The 18,085-nt window shown below is 41.4% G+C and overlaps 1 protein-coding gene across 1 annotated transcript in view; it reads right to left on the bottom strand.

Moving 5' to 3' along the window:
- METAP1 (methionyl aminopeptidase 1) overlaps nucleotides 1–15,767 on the bottom strand; it is a 67,807-nt gene extending 52,040 nt beyond the window's left edge. Inside the window, exon 1 of the mRNA XM_059066898.2 lies at nucleotides 15,492–15,767. Within this exon, the coding sequence (XP_058922881.1) occupies nucleotides 15,492–15,605 (114 nt within the window). The 5' untranslated portion in view covers nucleotides 15,606–15,767. The remainder of the gene's footprint in view (nucleotides 1–15,491) is intronic.
- Nucleotides 15,768–18,085: the final 2,318 nt, after the last annotated feature.

Here is an 18,085-nt window from a genome sequence, read left to right as displayed (position 1 = left end):
CTGAATCAGCTATACATAAACATATATCCCCATATCCTCTCCCTCTTGCACCATCCTGCCACCACCCCTATCTTCCACCCCTAGGTGGTCACAAAGCACCACGCTGATTTCCCTGTGCTATGCAGCTGCTTCCCACTAGCTATTTTACATGTGGTAGTGTATATATGTCAATACTACCCTCTGGTTTCATCCCAACATCCCCTTCCCACAACATCTCAAGTCCATTCTCTATGTATTCGTCTTTATTCCTGTCCTGCCCCTAGGTTCATCAGAACCATCTTCTTTTGAATTCCATATATATGTGTTAGCACATGGTAATTGTTTTTCTCCAACTTATTTCCCTCTGCATGACTGACAGACTCTAGGTTCATCTACCTCAGTTGAAATAACACAATTCCATTTCATTTTATGGCTGAGTAATATTCCATTGTACATATGTGCTACATCTTCTTTATCCATTCATCCATCGATTCACACTTAGGTTACTTCCAAGTCCTTGCTATGGTAAATAGTGCTGCAATGAACATTGTGGTACATGTCACTTTTTAAATTATGGTTTTTTAGGGTATATGCCCAGTAGTGGGATTGCTGGGTCATATGGTACTACTATTTTTACTTTGTTAAGGAACCTCCGTACTGTTCTCCATAGTGGCTGTATCAATTTACATTCCCACCAACAGTGCAAGAGAGTTCCCTTTTCTCCACACCCTCTTCAGCATTTATTGTTTCTAGATTTTTTGATGATGACCATTCTGACCAGTGTGAGGTGATACCTCATCATGGTGTTGATTTGCATTTCTCTAATGGTTACTGATGTTCAGCATCCCTTCATGTGTTTCTTGGCAATCTGTATATCTTCATTGCAGAAAAGTCTATTTAGGTCTTCCACCCATTTTTGGACTGGGCTGTTTTTTTGATATTGAGGTGCCTGAGCTGCTTATAAATTTTGGAGATTAATCCTTTGTAAGTTGCTTCATTTGCAAATATTTTCTCTCATTCTGAGGGTTGTCTTTTCGTCTTGTTTATGGTCTCTTTGCTGTGCAAAAGCTTTTAAATTTTATTAGGTCCCATTTGTTTATTTTTGATCTTATTTCCATTTCTCTAGGAGGTGGGTCAAAAAGGATCTTGCTGTGATTTATGTCACAGAATGTTCTGCCTATGTTTTCCTCTAAGAGTTTTATAGTGTCTAGCCTTAAGTTTAGGTCTTTAATTCATTTTGAGTTTATTTTTGTGTATACTGTTAGGAAGTGTTCTAATTTCATTCTTTTATATATAGGTGTCCAGTTTTCCCAGCACCACTTACAGAAGAGGCTGTCTTTTCGCCACCGTATATTCTTGCCTCCTTTGTCAAAGATAAGGCAACCATATGTGAGTGGGTTTATCTCTAAGCTTTCTATCCTGTTTCATTGATCTACATTTCTGTTTTTGTGCCAGTACCATACTGTCTTGATTACTGTAGTTCTGTAGTATAGTCTAAAGTCAGTGAGCCTGATTCCTCCAGCTACATTTTTCACTGTCAAGATTTCTTTGGCTATTCAGGGTCTTTTCTGTTTCCACACAAACTGTACAATTTTTTGTTCTAGTTCCGTGAAAAATGCCCTTGGTAGTTTGATAGGGATTGCTTTGAATCTGTAGATTGCTTTTGGTAGTACAGTCATTTTCACAATGTTGATTCTTCCAATCCAAAAACATGGTATATCTCTACACCTGTTTGTATCATCTTTGATTTCTTTCATCAGTGTCATAGTTTTCTGCATACAGGTCTTTTGTCTCCTTAGGTTGGTTTATTCCTAGATTGGTTTATTTTATTCTATTTGTTGCAATGGTAAATGGGAGTTTCCTTAATTTCTATTTCAGCTTTTTGTTGTTAGTGATAGGAATGCAAGGGATTTCTGTACATTAATATTGTATCCTGCTACTTTACCAAATTCATTGATTAGCTCTAGTAGTTTTCTGGTAGCATCTTTAGGATTCTCTATGTATAGTATCATGTCATCTGCAAACAGTGACAGCTTTACTTCTTTTCCGATTTGGATTGCTTTTATTTCTTTTACTTCTCTGATTGCTGTGGCTAAAACTTCCAAAACTATGTTGAATAACAGTGGTGAGAGTGGGCAACCTTGTCTTGTTCCTGATCTTAGAGGAAACAGTTGCAGTTTTTCACCATTGAAAATGATGTTGGCTGTGGGTTTTTCTTATATGGCCATTATTATGTTGAGGTAGGTTTCCTCTATGCCCACTTTCTGGAGAGTTTTTATCATAAATGGGTGTTGAATTTTATCAAAAGCTTTCTCTGCATCTATTGAAATTATCATATGGTTTTTATCCTTCAATTTGTTAATATGGTTTTTCACATTGATTGATTTGTGTATATTGAAGAATCCTTGCATTCCTGAGATAAACTCCCCTTGATCATGGTGTATGATCCTTTTAATGTGTTGTTGGATTCTGTATGCTAGTGTTTTGTTAGGGATTTCTGTATCTATATTCATCAGTGATATTGGCCTGTAGTTTTCTTTTTTGTAACATCTTTGTCTGGTTTTGGTATCAGGGTGATGGTGGCCTTGTAGAATGAGTTTGGGAGTGTTCCTCCCTCTGCTATATTTTGGAAGAGTGTGAGAAGGACAAGGGTTAGCTCTTCTCTAAATATTGATAGAATTCACTTGTGAAGCCATCCAGTCCTGGGCTTTTGTTTGTTGGAAGATTTTAATCAGTTTCAATTTCAGTGCTTGTAACTGGTCTGTTCATATCTTCTATTTCTTCCTGGTTCAGTCTCAGAAGGTTGTGCTTTTCTAAGAATTTGTCCATTTCTTCCAGGTTGTCCATTTTATTAGCATATAGTTGCTTGTAGTATTCTCTCATGATCCTCTGTATTTCTGCAGTGTCAGTTGTTACTTCTCCTTTTTCATTTCTAATTCTGTAGATTTGAGTCTTCTCCCTTTTTTTCTTGATGAGTCTAATGGTTTATCAATTTTGTTTCACTCACAAAGAAACAGCTTTTGGTTTTATTGATCTTTGCTACTGGTTCCTTCATTTCTTTTTCATTTATTTCTGATCTGATCTTTATGATTTATTTCCTTCTGCTAACTTTGGGTTTTTCTCGTTCTTCTTTCTCTAATTGCTTTAGGTGTAAGGTTAGGTTGTTTATTTGAGATTTTTCTTGTTTCCTGAGGTAGGATTGCATTGCTGTAAGCTTCCATATTAGAACTGCTTTTGCTGCATGCCATAGGCTTTCAGTCATTGTGTTTTCATTGTCATTTGTTTCTAGGTATTTGTTTTATTTCCTCTTTGGTTTCTTCAGTAATCTCTTGGTTATTTAGTAGTGTATTGTTTAGCTTCCATATGTTTGTATTTTTTACAGATTTTTTCCTGTAATTGATATCTAGTCTCATAGCATTGTGTTCGGGAAAGATACTTGATACGATTTCAAGTTTCTTAAATTTACCAAGGCTGATTTGTGACCCAAGATATGATCTATCCTGGAGTATGTTCCATGTGCACTTGAGAAGAAAGTGTATTCTGTTGTTTTTGGATGGAATGTCTTATAGATATCAATTAAGTCCATCTAGTCTAATGTGTCATTTAAAGCTGGTGTTTCCACATTTATTTTCATTTTGGATGATCTCTGTCCATTGGTGAAAGTGGAGTGTTAAAGTCCCCTACTATTATTGTGTTCCTGTGAATGTTCCCTTGTATGGCTGTTAGCATTTGCATTATGTATTGAGGTGCTCCTATGTTGGGGCATGAATATTTCCAATTGTTGTATTTTCTTCTTGGATTGATCCCTTGATCATTATGTAGTATCCTTCTCTGGCTCTTGTAATAGTCTTTATTTTAAAGTTTATTTTGTCTGATATGAGTATTGCTACTCAGCTTTCTTTTGATTTCCATTTGCATGGAATATCTTTTTCCATCCCTTCACTTTCAGTCTGTATGTGTCCCTAGGTCTGAAGTGGGTCTCTTGTAGACAGCATATATACGGGTCTTGTTTTTGTATCCATTCAGTCAGTCTATGTCTTTGGGTTGGAGCTTTTAATCCATTCACATTTAAGGTAATTATCGATATGTGTGTTCCTATTACCATTTTCTTAATTGTTTTGGTTTTGGTTTTGTAGGCCTTTTCCTTCTCTTGTGTTTCCTGCCTAGAGAAGTTCCTTTAGCATTTGTTGTAAAGCTGGTTTGGTAGTGCTGAATTCTCTTAGCTTTTGCTTGTCTGAAAAGCTTTTGATTTTTCCGTCAAATCTGAGTGAGATCCTTGCTGGGTAGAGTAATCTTGGTTGTAGATTTTTCTCTTTCATCACTTTAAGTATATCCTGCCACTCTATAGAGTTTCTGCTGAAAAATCAGCTGATAATCTTATGGGGATTCCTTTGTATGTTATTTGTTACTTTTCCCTTGCTGCTTTTAATACTTTTTCTTTGAATTTAATTTTTGTTAGTTTGATTAATATGTGTCTTGATGTGTTTCTCCTATGGTTTATCCTGTATGGGACTCTGTGCTTCCTGGACTTGGGTGACTATTTCCTTTCCCATGATAGGGAAGTTTTCGACTATAATCTCTTCAAATATTTTCTCAGACTCTTTTTTTTTCTCTTCTTCTTCTGGGACCCCTATAATTTGAATGTTGGTGCATTTAGTGTTGTCCCAGAGGTCTCTGAGATTGTCTTCAATTTTTTTCATTCTTTTTTCTTTATTCTGCTCCTTGGCAGTTATTTCCACCATTTTGTCTTCCACCTCACTTACTCGTTCTTCTGCCTCAGTTATTCTGTTATTGATTCCTTCGAGTGTATTTTTCATTTCAGTTATTGTTGTTCATCTCTGTTTGTTCTTTAGTTCTTCTAGGTCCTTGTTAAACGTTCCTTGTATTTTCTCCATTCTTTTTCTGAGACTTTGGATCATCTTTACTATCATTATTCTGAATTCTTTTTCAGGTAGACTATTTCCTCTTCATTTGTTGGGTCTGTTGGGTTTTTACCTTGCTCCATCACCTGCTGCGTATTTCTCTGTCTTCTCATTTTTTTAATTTACTGTGTTTTGGGTTTCTTTTTCATAGGCTGCAGGTTCATAGTTCCTATTATTTCTGGTGTCTGCCCCCAGTGGGTTAAGTTGGTTCAGTGTTTGTGTAGGCTTCCTGGTTAGGGAGCTGGTGCCTGTGTTCTGGTAGATGGGGCTGGATTTTGTCCCTCTGGTGGGTGGGGCCACGTCAGGTGGTGTGTTTTGGGGTGCCTGTAAACTAAGTATGACTTTAGGTAGCCTCTCTGCTAATGTGTGGGGTTGTGTTCCTGTCTTGCTAGTTGTTTGGCATGGGGCATCCAGCACTAGAGCTTGCTGGCCATTGGGTGGAGGTGGGTCTTAGTGTTGAGACGGAGATCATTGGGAGAGCTCTCGCTGATTAATACTACATGGGTCCAGGAGGCCTCTGGTCATCCAACATCCTGGATTCGGCTCTCCCACCTTGGAAGGTCACGCCCCAAACCCAGCCTGAGCACCAAGACCCTGACAGCCACACAGCTCGGAAGAAAAGGAGGAGAAAAGATAAATTAAAAAATAAAAAAAGAACAGGGCTTCCCTGGTGGCGCAGTGGTTAAGAATCCACCTGACAATGCACAGGACATGGGTTCGAGCCCTGGTCCAGGAAGCTCCCACATGGCACAGAGCAACTAAGCCCATGCGCCACAACTACTGAGCCTGAGCTCTAGAGCCCGCGAGCCACAACTAGTGAAGCCTGCGTGCCTAGAGCCCGTGCTCCGCAACGAGAAGCCACCACAGTGAGAAGCCACACACCACAACGAAGAGTAGCCCCCACTCGCTACAACTAGAGAAAGTTATGCACAGCAATGAAAACCCAATGCAACCAAAAATAAATAAATAAATTTATTTAATAAAAAAAAACTGAACAGAGCCCCAAAACAAATGGTAAAAGCAGACGAAATCACACAAAGAAACATACACACACGCACACTCACAAAAAGAGAAAGAAAAAAAGAAAAAAAAAGGAAGAGAGCAACCAAACATTAAACAAATCCACCAATGATAACAAGCACTTAAAACTAAACTAAGATAAAACCAAAACAGACATAAAACCAAAAACAAATTAGACACAGAAAGCAAACCCCAAGCCTACAGCTGCTCCCCAAAGTCCACCGCCTTTTTTAGGGAGCATTCATTTTCTATTCAGGTATTCCACATATACAGGGCTTACCAAGCCAATTGCAGGCATTTAGTCCACTGCTCCTGAGGCTACAAAGAGAAATTTCCCTTTCTATTCTTTGTTCGCACAGCTCCTGGGGTTCTGCTTTGGTTTCGGTCCCACCTCTGTGTGTAGGCCGCCCTCAGGTATCTGTTTCCTGCCCAGACAGGAGGGGGTTAAAGCAGTGGCTGATTAGAGCTCTCTTGCTCACTCAGACCAAGGAGAGGGAGGGCTACGGCAGTCACAGATGGAATGTGGGGTGTGTCTGTGGCAGCAAAGGCCAGAATGACACTGCAACTGCCTGAGGTGCACCGTGTGTTCTCCTAGGGAAGTTGTCCCTGGATCACGGGACCCTAGCAGTGGCGTGCTGCACAGGCTCCCAGGAGGGTGTGGGTAGTGACCTGCGCTTGCAAACAGGATCCTTGGTGGCAGCGGTAGCGGTCCGTGCCCGCCTCTGGGGTCCGAGATGATAGCCGCAGCTCATGCCCATCTCTGGAGCTCACTTAGGTGGTGTTCTGTCACCTGTAGGAACACAGAGCAGGAAGCCCCTCTCCTCGCACACTCCAAGACAATGGTCTTTTGCCTCTTCGGCAGGTCCAGACTTTTTCCCAGACTCCCTCCCTGCTACCTGTGGTGCACTAGCCCCCTTCAGGCTGTGTTCATGCAGCCAACCCCATTCCTCTCCCTGGGGTCTGACCACCGAAGCCTGAGCCTCAGCTCCCAGCACCCCCCTCCTATGTTGCACTCGTAGGTGCAACACAGGAGCACCTCAATACATAAAGCAAGTTTTAGAAGAACACTTGCAGTGATTTCATTTCTAAAAATCTCAAAAACATCAAAACTAAACAATGTATTATCTAAAGAATCAAACATGAAAAAGCAAATGAATGATAAACACAAAATTCAGAATAGGGAGTTCCACTTGGGTGAGAGACACATAAGAGCCTTCTGGTTTTACTTGCTTTACCTAGTAATGTTCTTTTTAATAACTTAGGTGGTTAAGTAAAGAGGCATTTACTATATCATGTTTCTTTAGATTCTATGGATCTATGGATGACTTACTGTTAGTTTTTTATTCTATTCAATATCTAATAAAAACAAATGAGTAAAAAAAAAAAAAATCTTACAGATCCTGACTTTAAAGTACTTAAAAACCTCAATTCAAAAGCAATATTAAATCACATAACTGCATTTATATTTTTCTCTACATATTAGTAGAACAGTGCAAAGTTATCAATATTCAAATAGTTAAACCCATCACTAGCACCAATTAGTGAAATAATCAGTAAGAAAATAAATCCCCATTCAGAGGAGGGAAAAAAAAAGCCATGCCATGTCTAAAACCTAATGGCACCTACATTTACCTATTTTACTCAATGATTTGAGCTCATAGCTTGATCGATAAAGCAGGATAACCTTCAGAATCTGATGCAAAGGGCTGCCCTTTTGTACCTTTTATCAAGGCAGAACCAATAAATACAAGTTCAAAATATGGAAAAGTCTCTGTTGCCTCCCACTATATGATGATAAGGAAACTGCTGAAGTCACAAAATTTCACTTATACCCAAACCACTCTTTAGAGGCCTGAGCCTATGACCCAGATAAATGTTACACTAGCCAACTCCAGCTGACAGGGATTTTAGGAATGCTTTCCAACAGACATGGCACAGCTCTGCTGTATCAGGAAGAAGTCCCCACTGAACTTAGCTATGAAACAGATAGGTTACTAGAGACAAAAACAGGAAAGAACTTTTTTTTTTAATGGTAAGAAGACTTTAACATGAGATCTACCCTCTTAACAATTGTTAAGTGTCAATAATAATATACATTGGGACTTTCCTGGCAGTCCAGTGGTTAATGCTCCACACTTCCAATGCAGGGGGCACGGGTTCAATCCCTGGTCGGGGAACTAAGATCCCACATGCTGCAGGGTACAGCCAAAAAATTTATATAATTTACACTGTTGTGGGTACAATGGTAAAGAACAGATCTCTAGAGCTTATCCATCTTACTTGACTGAAATTTTATGCCTATTGATTAGTAACTCCCCATTTCCCCCTTCACCCAACCCCTGGCAATCACTCTGAGTGTCTGATTTTGACTATTTCAGGTACCTTTTGTAAGTGGAATCACACAGTATTTGTCTTTCTGTGACTGACTTATTTCACTCTGCACAATGTCCTCCAGATGCATCCATGTTGTGGCACATTGCAAAATTCCCTTTTTTGTTAAAACTGAATAGTATTCTGTTATATGTTTATACCACATTTTGTTTATTCGTTCATCCATCCATGGATATGTAGGTTGTTTCCACAACTTAGCTATTGTGAATGGTGCACAAAGAGAAAGCTCATTTGCAATGAATAATTGAGGGGAATTTTCAGAGGGCCCCCTTTACTAGGTTCAACTATAGCTGCTAAATACACACATTGAGAAAGGCAGGCCTAGCTTACAGGGTGTGTTGAGTTGTTCTTTATTCAAAGCCAGATCCGAGACTGATATCAATCAAAGAAAAAAAAAGATTTATAATTGTTGAGCTGCCCAAGCATGAATACGCAAATGCTTCATGTTAAAACTGTGAGGTCAAGAGAGGTTCAGGATCAAGCAGAAAGGAAAATTATATTTACATTTGGTTACATTAAAACTTTAATATGGAGAGAATCCCAATGGTTGCTCTATAGAGTATTCCTGCCTATATTATATCAACTAAATGGATTTCCTATTAATACCGAAGACAATTCCTCATTTACAGAGGAGCTACCATGCTAAAGCTTCTCCCTCCTGTCTAGAGCTGGGTATGTGTTTAGCAATGGGCTTATGTGTCTGTCATCCCCACCAAATTTACTAAGACCAAACTAAAAATGTTGTAAGTACGCCAAATCTGAAACAGACTCACCCAAAAAAAAAAAAGTGACTTAAACTTCTACCACAAGATACATGAATAGTATAAGATCACATCTACTTCCAATAGCCCTTCAATCTCTAAAACAGTAACTAAGAGTTAAAGATTTGTTCAACTTTTGATTATCTACCAACCAAATGATGCTTGCTTTTCACAAGTTCTACTGGAATAAAAGTATAATTCATGACAAGCATTTATAATACAAACATGTCAATAAAAGGAGATCTCCATTCACCACCAGAAGTTTCTCAAACTAGTAACAATCCATTGACTACACTGTGAGAACTACTAGCAGCTTGGGGTGGTTCAATCCTTGGTTCCCGGGTTCCTGTACCAGTCCTACTATTATCCTATACTCCCGAGTAAATCAAAATGATTTAAATTTCACAAGAACATTTATTGAAGAGCAGTTAAACAGTAGCTAAAAAAACTGAAAAGAAAGTAAATTCAACCATAAGTGAGTAAATAAAGGACAGTACATCTATCACACTGTATATTAGTCCAGCCACTACAAAGGATAATGTAAATGTAGCTATTACGGACATTCCCAATGTATTGGTTAAGACATAAAAGTAAGCAAATCCCCTAAGATTATGTATATTATGGTACCATTCGGACAAAAACACATACAAGTATATGCACATAAATGTATATAAGAATATATAAATGTGTTTGTAAGAATACCCATCAAAGAACTCACAGAAATAAGCACTGGGTAACTTTTCACCTGCATTTTCTAATTTTTTCTACAGCGAAAGTTGGTTTTTGTTTGTTTGTTTGTTTGTTTGGCAGTACGCAGGCCTCTCTATGCCGCGGCCTCTCCTGCTGCGGAGCACAGGCTCCGGACGCGCAGGCCCAGCGGCCATGGCTCACGGGCCCAGCCGCTCCACAGCATGCAGGATCCCCCGGACCGGGGCACGAACCCGCGCCCCACGCATCGGCAGGCGGACTCTCAACCACTGTGCCACCAGGGAAGCCCGTACAGCAAAAGTTATTTTTGTTTAAATAAAAAATCACAACCTCTCTAGACCTTCATCCTATTCATTTTTTAATAAGAAGCTAAGACAGTTGTACCCAAATACCGATCTTACAGCAATAGCTAAGCATAGTGTGAGGTAATGTGAGGAATTTAAAGAAAATCCCTAGAAATAAAAAGTATAATATGGTAATACCTCCAATGAGGATGAAGATGAGTTCCAGAAACACTCTGCATTCTCAGAAACTTTGTTACCAAAGGAGAAAGAGTTTTAGAGGGCAGGTCTGCATTTCAAAGATGCTACATGTTGGAAGGGCAATTCCTTCCTCACTTTCCAACTCCAACAAACAAGATGCCCACCCACTCACTTTCTTACTGAAGACCCAGTCACCTGACATTGCCACTGCTTCCCTGAAAGAACCTATTGCAAGAATTTGTTCAAAATGTTCATAACAAACGATGCTTCTCCTTAAAGATATTTTCTGTATTTCATAGAGTATGTTTATTTACTGCTTATATTTTTATTTTCTTTAAATACATCTTTATTGGAGTATAATTGCTTTACAATGGTGTGTTAGTTCCTGCTGTATAACAAAGTGAATCAACTATACATATACATATATCCCCATATCCCCTCCCTCTTGCGCCTCCCTCCTACCCTCCCTATCCCACCCCTCTAGGTGGTTGCAAAGCAAAGAGCTGATATCCCTGTGCTATGCTGCTGCTTCCCACTAGCTATCTATTTTACATTTGGTGGTGTATATATGTCAATGCTACTCTCACTTTCGCCCAGCTTCCCCCTCTCCCCACACCGTGTCAAGTCCATTCTCTATGTCTACATCTTTATTCCTGCCCTGCCACTAGGTTCATCAGTACCATCTCTATTTTTTTTTTAGATTCCATATATATGCGTTAGCATACGGTATTTGTTTTTCTTTCTGACTTACTTCCCTCTGCATGACAGACTCTAGGTCCATCCACCTCACTACAAATAGTTCAATTTCGTTTCTTTTTATGGCTGAGTAATATTACATTGTATATTTCTGCCACATCTTTATCCATTCATCTGTTGATGGACATTTAGGTTGCTTCCATGTCCTGGCTATTGTAAATAGTGCTGCAATGAACATTGTGGTACATGTCTCTTCTTGAATTATGGTTTTTTTAGGGTATGTGCCCAGTAGTGGGATTGCTGGGTCGTATGGTAGTTGTTTTTGTTTTTTTAAGGAACCTCCATACTGTTCTCCATAGTGGTTGTATCAATTTACATTCCCACCAAGAGTGCAGCATTCCACCACACCATTTCCAGCATTTATTGTTTCTAGATTTTTTGATGATGGCCATTCTGACCAGTGTGAGCTGATACCTCATTGTAGTCTTGATTTGCATTTCTCTAATAATTAGTGATGTTGAGCAGCTTTTCATGTGCCTCTTGGCCATCTGTATGTCTTCTTTGGTGAAATGTCTATTTAGGTCTTCTGCCCATTTTTTGATTGGGTTGTTTGGTTTTTTTGATATTGAGCTCCATGAGCAGTTCCTATATTTTGGAGATTAATCCTTTGTCCGATGTTTCATTTGCAAATATTTTCTCCCATTCTGAGGGTTGTCTTTTCGTCTTGTTTACGGTTTCCTTTGCTATGCAAAAGCTTTTAAGTTTAATTAGGGCCCATTTGTTTATTTTTGTTTTTATTTTCATTACTCTAGGAGTCCTTAAACATTTTTAAACCTTCCATATATCTGACTATAATACTATTAGACATAAGGCTATACATGTAATAAAACTATTTACTGAACACTGTGTGAGGCACCTTCACCTCAGCTCCATAAAGAGGGTGTACCATTAGCCCTCTCATAAAATAGGAGATGACTTACCCAAGGACATGGTCACAAAAATTTTAAACCCAGGTCAGACTCCAAACCCAGGCAGGCTCCTTCCACTTATACTATACTACCTTTTAAGTTCTTATGCCTTATGAAGGGCTGCAAATCACTCAGGTCCTTCTCAGCAGATCCTTCAACTAAGGACAAGATAGCATCTGCCCTGGGGTGTTCACTAAGGGCTTGATTGCTCTTTGCTTTTCCTTCTCAGGCCCAATGACCTTTCTTCTTTCATTTAATGAACTGAGTGCCTACTGTGTACAAGGCACTTAAAAGAAATACAAAAATGAGTACAGCACAGCCTCCATCCTCAAAAAACTCTTACAAACTGTTAGGGACTACAAGTAAACTACTAAACTGCTATTAAAATTGGTCAACTACTATTGAATAAGATGGATACATCTATAAAGAAATACCATCAAACATCAGGAACTCCTGAAAAGCTCGATTTCAAGTAAAACGGGTTATACTCATTAAAGGACCAAAATTTTTCTTAAAATTAAGCATTCTAAATAAAAATATTTCTATCTTCTTAAGCATAAACTCAGTATAACAATAAAAAGAGCTAACACTGATGAAATGCACTGCTATGGTAAGTGTTTTACATACACTTAGTATTTAGTCTTTAGTACCAACCCTGAGGTTGGTACTATTCATAGACCCATTTTAAAAGGCTATAACAAAAAACAAAGGTTATCTACCTAAAGCACACAGCTAGTAAGTAATGGAGCTGTGATTCAAATGCAGTAGTCTACCTCTTTATTCTGCCTTTTGATACAATGACTCAAGCATTTATTGACCACCTATTGCATAGAGCATTGTGTTGAGAAATGAGGACAGGGAAGTGAACAAGATAGCTTCTTCGTGACCTCACCTTCTGATTAAAAGACAAGAACAAAAATGAAATAATTAGATTGTATAAAATGTTATAAAGGGAATAAGGTGGTGTGACAGGGTAACCGGAAAAGGCTTATTTCTGTTACGGCTCTTGTAGTTTTGTTCGGTTTGTTCCCAAAGACAAGCTGGCCAGATAGCCAGGCTGGGGACCAGAGGAGCAAGGAGAAAAGAAAAGACAGACCACTGCTAGTGAAGATGATCAGAGAAGTGACACGAAGCCCTAGTTTCATCACAAATGTGGAAATTGGCTTAGGAAAAGTTAATGATTGATCAAAGTCTCAAGCTGGGACTGAAAGAATAGCTGTGATTTCAGAAGACAGGTGACATTCTGGGTAAAGGAAAGAGTATAAATACAGCCTCTGGTCAAAGCAAGAGAATAAAGGTGGACTCAGAAGAGGTGCCCTGACTATGGGTCTAGAATCCTGCAGTCAATGGTGACTCTATTTGTTATAGGTAGCGGTAAGCATAGTCAGACTGTTTTATGCTAAGGGAGAAGTAACTGCTGTACAAAAGGTTTTCTTCCTTTGATTTTTTTTTTTGTGTGTGGGTGTTTATTTGCAAGGTGGGAAACTACAGCAGGGAAATGAACTAAGAGAAACTGGTGAGAAATTTTTAAAACTGACTAAAGGAGGTAGTAACAGAAATGAAGAAAGAGACAGCTTCAAGCACCAGTCAGGATATGTTTGACTACAGGTATAACAATGGGACTAGAAATATACCTGCAGAATCCAACATGAAATACCTACCGTACTGAATAAACCCTGCATGTTTTCACAAATGTGTTGGCATTTTTCCACAAACCCCAATGAGCCAATGTTCTTTGTACTGAATAATACCATGCCTAAGGGAATATCACCCATCCCTGATGAATATGGCTTCATACTATCTTTTTAAAATCCTAGCAGGTAAGTCTGTGTACATATTAATTCACTTAACATTACCAAATGCCAACTAAATTTAAGCACAACATAAACCACATTAGTCTACTCACACCGTACACAATTTCCAAAGATAAACTACTGTTTTTTTGTTTTAAGTCCAGGTCCCACACAGGCCTCAACAAATTAGAATTTGAAAATTATTTTAAAGAAACAAAAGGACTCAGACCAGTTTCAGCATGTTGAGTAGTCCCAATGCTACTTTTAAAACAGCCAACACTTCTCCATATGCAACTTTTTCCAAGTGATACTAACAAGGTCAAGGATCATATCCTATCTGAAAACAACACCTGTACAACATAGCTAGGATCTCTTACAACGGCTTATCTACAAGTGCTGGACCTTAAGGATTTTATTTATGCGCTAATTTTACATACATCTTTATGTTTACACATGTTATATTTGAAATATTTATATTATTGCTCTTATATATTTGTTTTCCTTCTATTCGTTTACATTTTTATATATAACAGTGCTACAGTGTACTGACGGCCTTTAAAAAGAACTTCCTTAGGTTTTACCAAGATTTCACATTCATTGGATAATTTGGGCCTCAGAACAACCTTGTGAAACATGCAAGTAAAAGTATCATCTTCCCCTCTGTACAGAGGTGCTCAGAAAGATTAAGTAACTTGACTAGTTCAAGATCTCACAGTCAACGGCAAGGGCAGGGCCCTGACCGTGCCTTCAGACTCTTTGTTTATGCTCTCCTCCCCTCGGGACACTACCTATTTAGTACCTGAATATTCACGTCTCTTCAACAAATCCGGACTGTAACTAAAAGCAGTACCAATGCCGCCGGGCCAATACTCCGGGCGTCTAAATGCGGCCGGAACACTAGTGCTCTTCAGTAAACATAAACACCAGCACACGTTGCAGTCCGGACCCCATTCAGTGCTGGCTTTGCTCCACCGCACAAAACTTGTTAAAATACACTACGGCATAACTCTCAGTGGAACTGTCTTTTTCACTCAGTGGTAAATTCAGTAAATCAGAGGTGACTCATACTGTTAACTTATGGTTTTGTAAATTATTTTGGATGCCAAAGGAAAAGAATGAATTACACAGATCCCTCTCCATCCCCAACCCCAAAGTTGCCGAAGTGTCAATGCGCAGCAGTAGGTGGGTGGGGCTGGAGCTAGTATACCTCCTCTCTGCGACCCCCACCGTCCCAGGTAACTCACTCTTCAAAGGCCAGCGGGTCTCTTCCGAGCCTAACCCCGTAGGGACCAGAGTGACTACCCGGCCCTGCAGCCCCCAGCGACCAAGACCAGAGCCCTGCCGGGAGCTGCAGCTGTGACGACTCGCACAGCTGGGGCTGCCCCCTTCCCCCGGCGTCCCCACCTGTCCCAGGTAGCTCGCACACCTGGCAGCCCCAGCCCGGGCAGAGGATGCGCGGTGAGAACCGGCCCCTCAACGCGGGGCCCCAGCGCGGCCGAGCGACCCAAGGCAAGTCCGCTTCCGCCCCCAGCCCACATGGCCGCGGCTGCCCGAGCCCGTACCCAGCGTGCGCTCCGCGCGGCCGGGGTCCGGTACGGCCCCAGACCCCCCGGAGGAGAGAGCGGGCGGCGGCGCTTCAGACTGTAGGGAGGAGGAAGCGCGGCCGGCGCGACCGCGGGGGGAAGAGGAGGAGCGTGCCACGACCGGCCGCGAGGTCAGACGGAGAGGGGAGGTGGGACGGCGGCGGCGCCGCTGGGGAGCGGGAGTCTACCTGCGAGCAGAAGTACGAGCCCTGTATGCCCAGCTTGATGCAGGTGGGACACTGGAGCTTGGCCTCACTGCTGCAACCGTCCGTCTCGCACACACGCGTCTCCACGGCCGCCATGCTGGCTGGCTGATGGAGGAGCACCTCACCGAGGAAGAGGGGGAGGAGGGAAGGAGGAACTGCTGGGCAGAAGGAGGGCAGGGGTGGGGAGAGAGGCCGAGCCGGGGGAGGAGCTCGGCCTGCCAGGCCTGGTCGCGGGAGGAGGAGGAGCGCCGGGCCTGCCCAGACCACGCTGCGCGCCCCGCCCCCGCCCCGCGCGCGCAGCTGGAGCCCCGCCCCGCGGCCTTGGCCCTGCCCCCGCCCGAGGCCCCAGCCTTTTCGCTGCCCGCGTGGGGGCTGTAAGGGTACCTTGGCGGAGCGTTCGGCCCCTCCGTGCTGTCCTGCTTGTACAAGCCGCGGCCAGCGCGACCTCCTGGCGCCCGGCGGAGAAGGCCCGGTGAGGCCAGCTGGGAGAGGCCCTCTCGGTGCCTAGAGAGTGCTCCCCAGTCGTCCCTTACTGACTGTATCCCAGGGTCTTGAACGTCTCCCATACTCTCAGGCGGTTGGAAAGGGCGCTCCATTCCTCTGTGTTGGTCCACCCGGCAACTCCTTGGAAAAGGAAAGTAATTCCCTTTTTAAAGTTCTGTCTCTCGCGGATAGTGTCTGATCTGAGGCCTGAGGACCACTGCTCATTCACCAAAAAAAGGAAGCCAGGGAACTGTCAATGGAGAGGTGGGCTGGGACTTGCGTCTGGCTTCCCTCCTGCCGGATTTTTTTTCACACCACTGCCCCTCCATTCACAATGTACAGTGCTACTGATGGTAACACAACTACTAGGTAGTGAATACAAACCGTAGTTTTTTTGTATTATCCCAGTTGATAGTTTAAGAGGTAAATAGGAGGAAATTGTGTTGATCATGAAATGTAAGAGTTGAAAGGAGCTTTAGAGTTCATCTAATGCAAACCTTTTGCCTAAATCTCTTCAACTACATCCCAGATCTGCCATTTTCTAATTTGTGCTTGAATACCTCCTGTCACCAGGGAAGAGAGAGGAGCTAGTATTTTTTTTTCTGATAAATTTTTAAAATAATTTTTATTGAAGTTTATTTGCTTTACAATGTTTTGTTAGTTTCAGCTGTACCGTAAAATGAATCCGTAATATGTATACATATATCCACTCTTTTTTAGATTTCCTTCCCATTTAGGAAGTATTTATTGATCATCAACTTGTTAGCGCAAGTTCGTGTACCCAACGCACAGTGAGGGCAAACAAACAAAACTTAGGCGTTTGGAGCAGAGAAAGGTTTATTGCAGGGCCACTAAGGAGACAGGTGACTCATTGCTTTAAAAAAAAAAAACCCAAACTCCTTGACTCCTTGAAGGGTTTCAGCAAAGCATTTTGGCGGGGGGGGGGGGGGGGTGGGGGGGTGGTTTGCAAGGTGTGTGATCAGCTCATGCACAGTTCTCTGATTGGCTGAAGGCGCAGGCAACAGGGAGGTGTCACAGGGATTAACATTATCAGTCCTTAGGCTATGGGGAGGCCTGGGGCTATGTGCACATGGTCATAAAGTAGTTAATACCTTCCTTTCAGTGGGGGGTTTTCACATCTGTAAAACAACTCCGGAAATGTGCATGAAATGCTGTTATCTAGGTACTTCAGAGAGGAACTAAAGAAGAGGATATGAGAAAAGGCCTGTCCCCGGAAGGCCCCATAGGGTCCTGCTCCATTACAAACTAAGTGCTGTGAACTCTGTGTTATCTAATCCATATTTTTTTAAAACTTTCCATATTTGATAGATGAGAAAAGCTCTTTTTTTAAAAAATTTTTTTGGCTGTTTTGGATCTTCGTTGCTGCGCGCCGGCTTTCTCTAGCTGCAGCGAGCGGGAACTACTCTTCATTGCAGTGCATGGGCTTCTCATTGTCGTGGCTTCTCTTGTTGCAGAGCACGGGCTCTAGGCACATGGGCTTCAGTAGTTATGGCAAGTGGGCTCAGTAGTTGTAGCTCGAGGGCTCTAGAGCACAGGCTCAGTAGTGGTGGCGCACGGGCTTAGTTGCTCCGCGGCATGTGGGATCTTCCCGGACCCGGGCTCAAACCCATGTCCCCTGCATTGGCAGGTGGATTCTTAACCAGTGCGCCACCAGGGAAGCCCTCATATTTTATTTTTAATTGCTTTGTTTTGTTACATAAGCAATAAAATAAATAATGTAATAAAATCAAATAATAAATTTTAAAATGTTATATACACATAAGAAAAAAAGAAATCAAAACCAAATATATGTATGTGTATGTGCACATATAGTGCATATATGTAGAATATTTTTAAACAAAAACTGGACCGTACTATGCAGAGTATTTAGTTACCTGTTTTGTTCAAGTTGTGAACTTCCTTTATTGCCATCAGATATACTTTTTTCCAGGGAATTCCCTGGTGGTCCAGGGGTTAGGACTCCACACTTCCACTGCAGGGGTCAAAATTTGATCCCTGGTTGGGGAAATAAGACCCCATATGCTGCGCAGCACAACCGAAAATTTATATATATGTACTTTTTGCACATAATT

The sequence above is a fragment of the Kogia breviceps genome, chromosome 6, assembly GCF_026419965.1.
Source record: "Kogia breviceps isolate mKogBre1 chromosome 6, mKogBre1 haplotype 1, whole genome shotgun sequence".
NCBI lineage: Eukaryota > Metazoa > Chordata > Mammalia > Artiodactyla > Physeteridae > Kogia > Kogia breviceps.
Note: the sequence above shows the minus strand (reverse complement) of the source record. Positions and strands in the feature narration are given on the sequence as shown.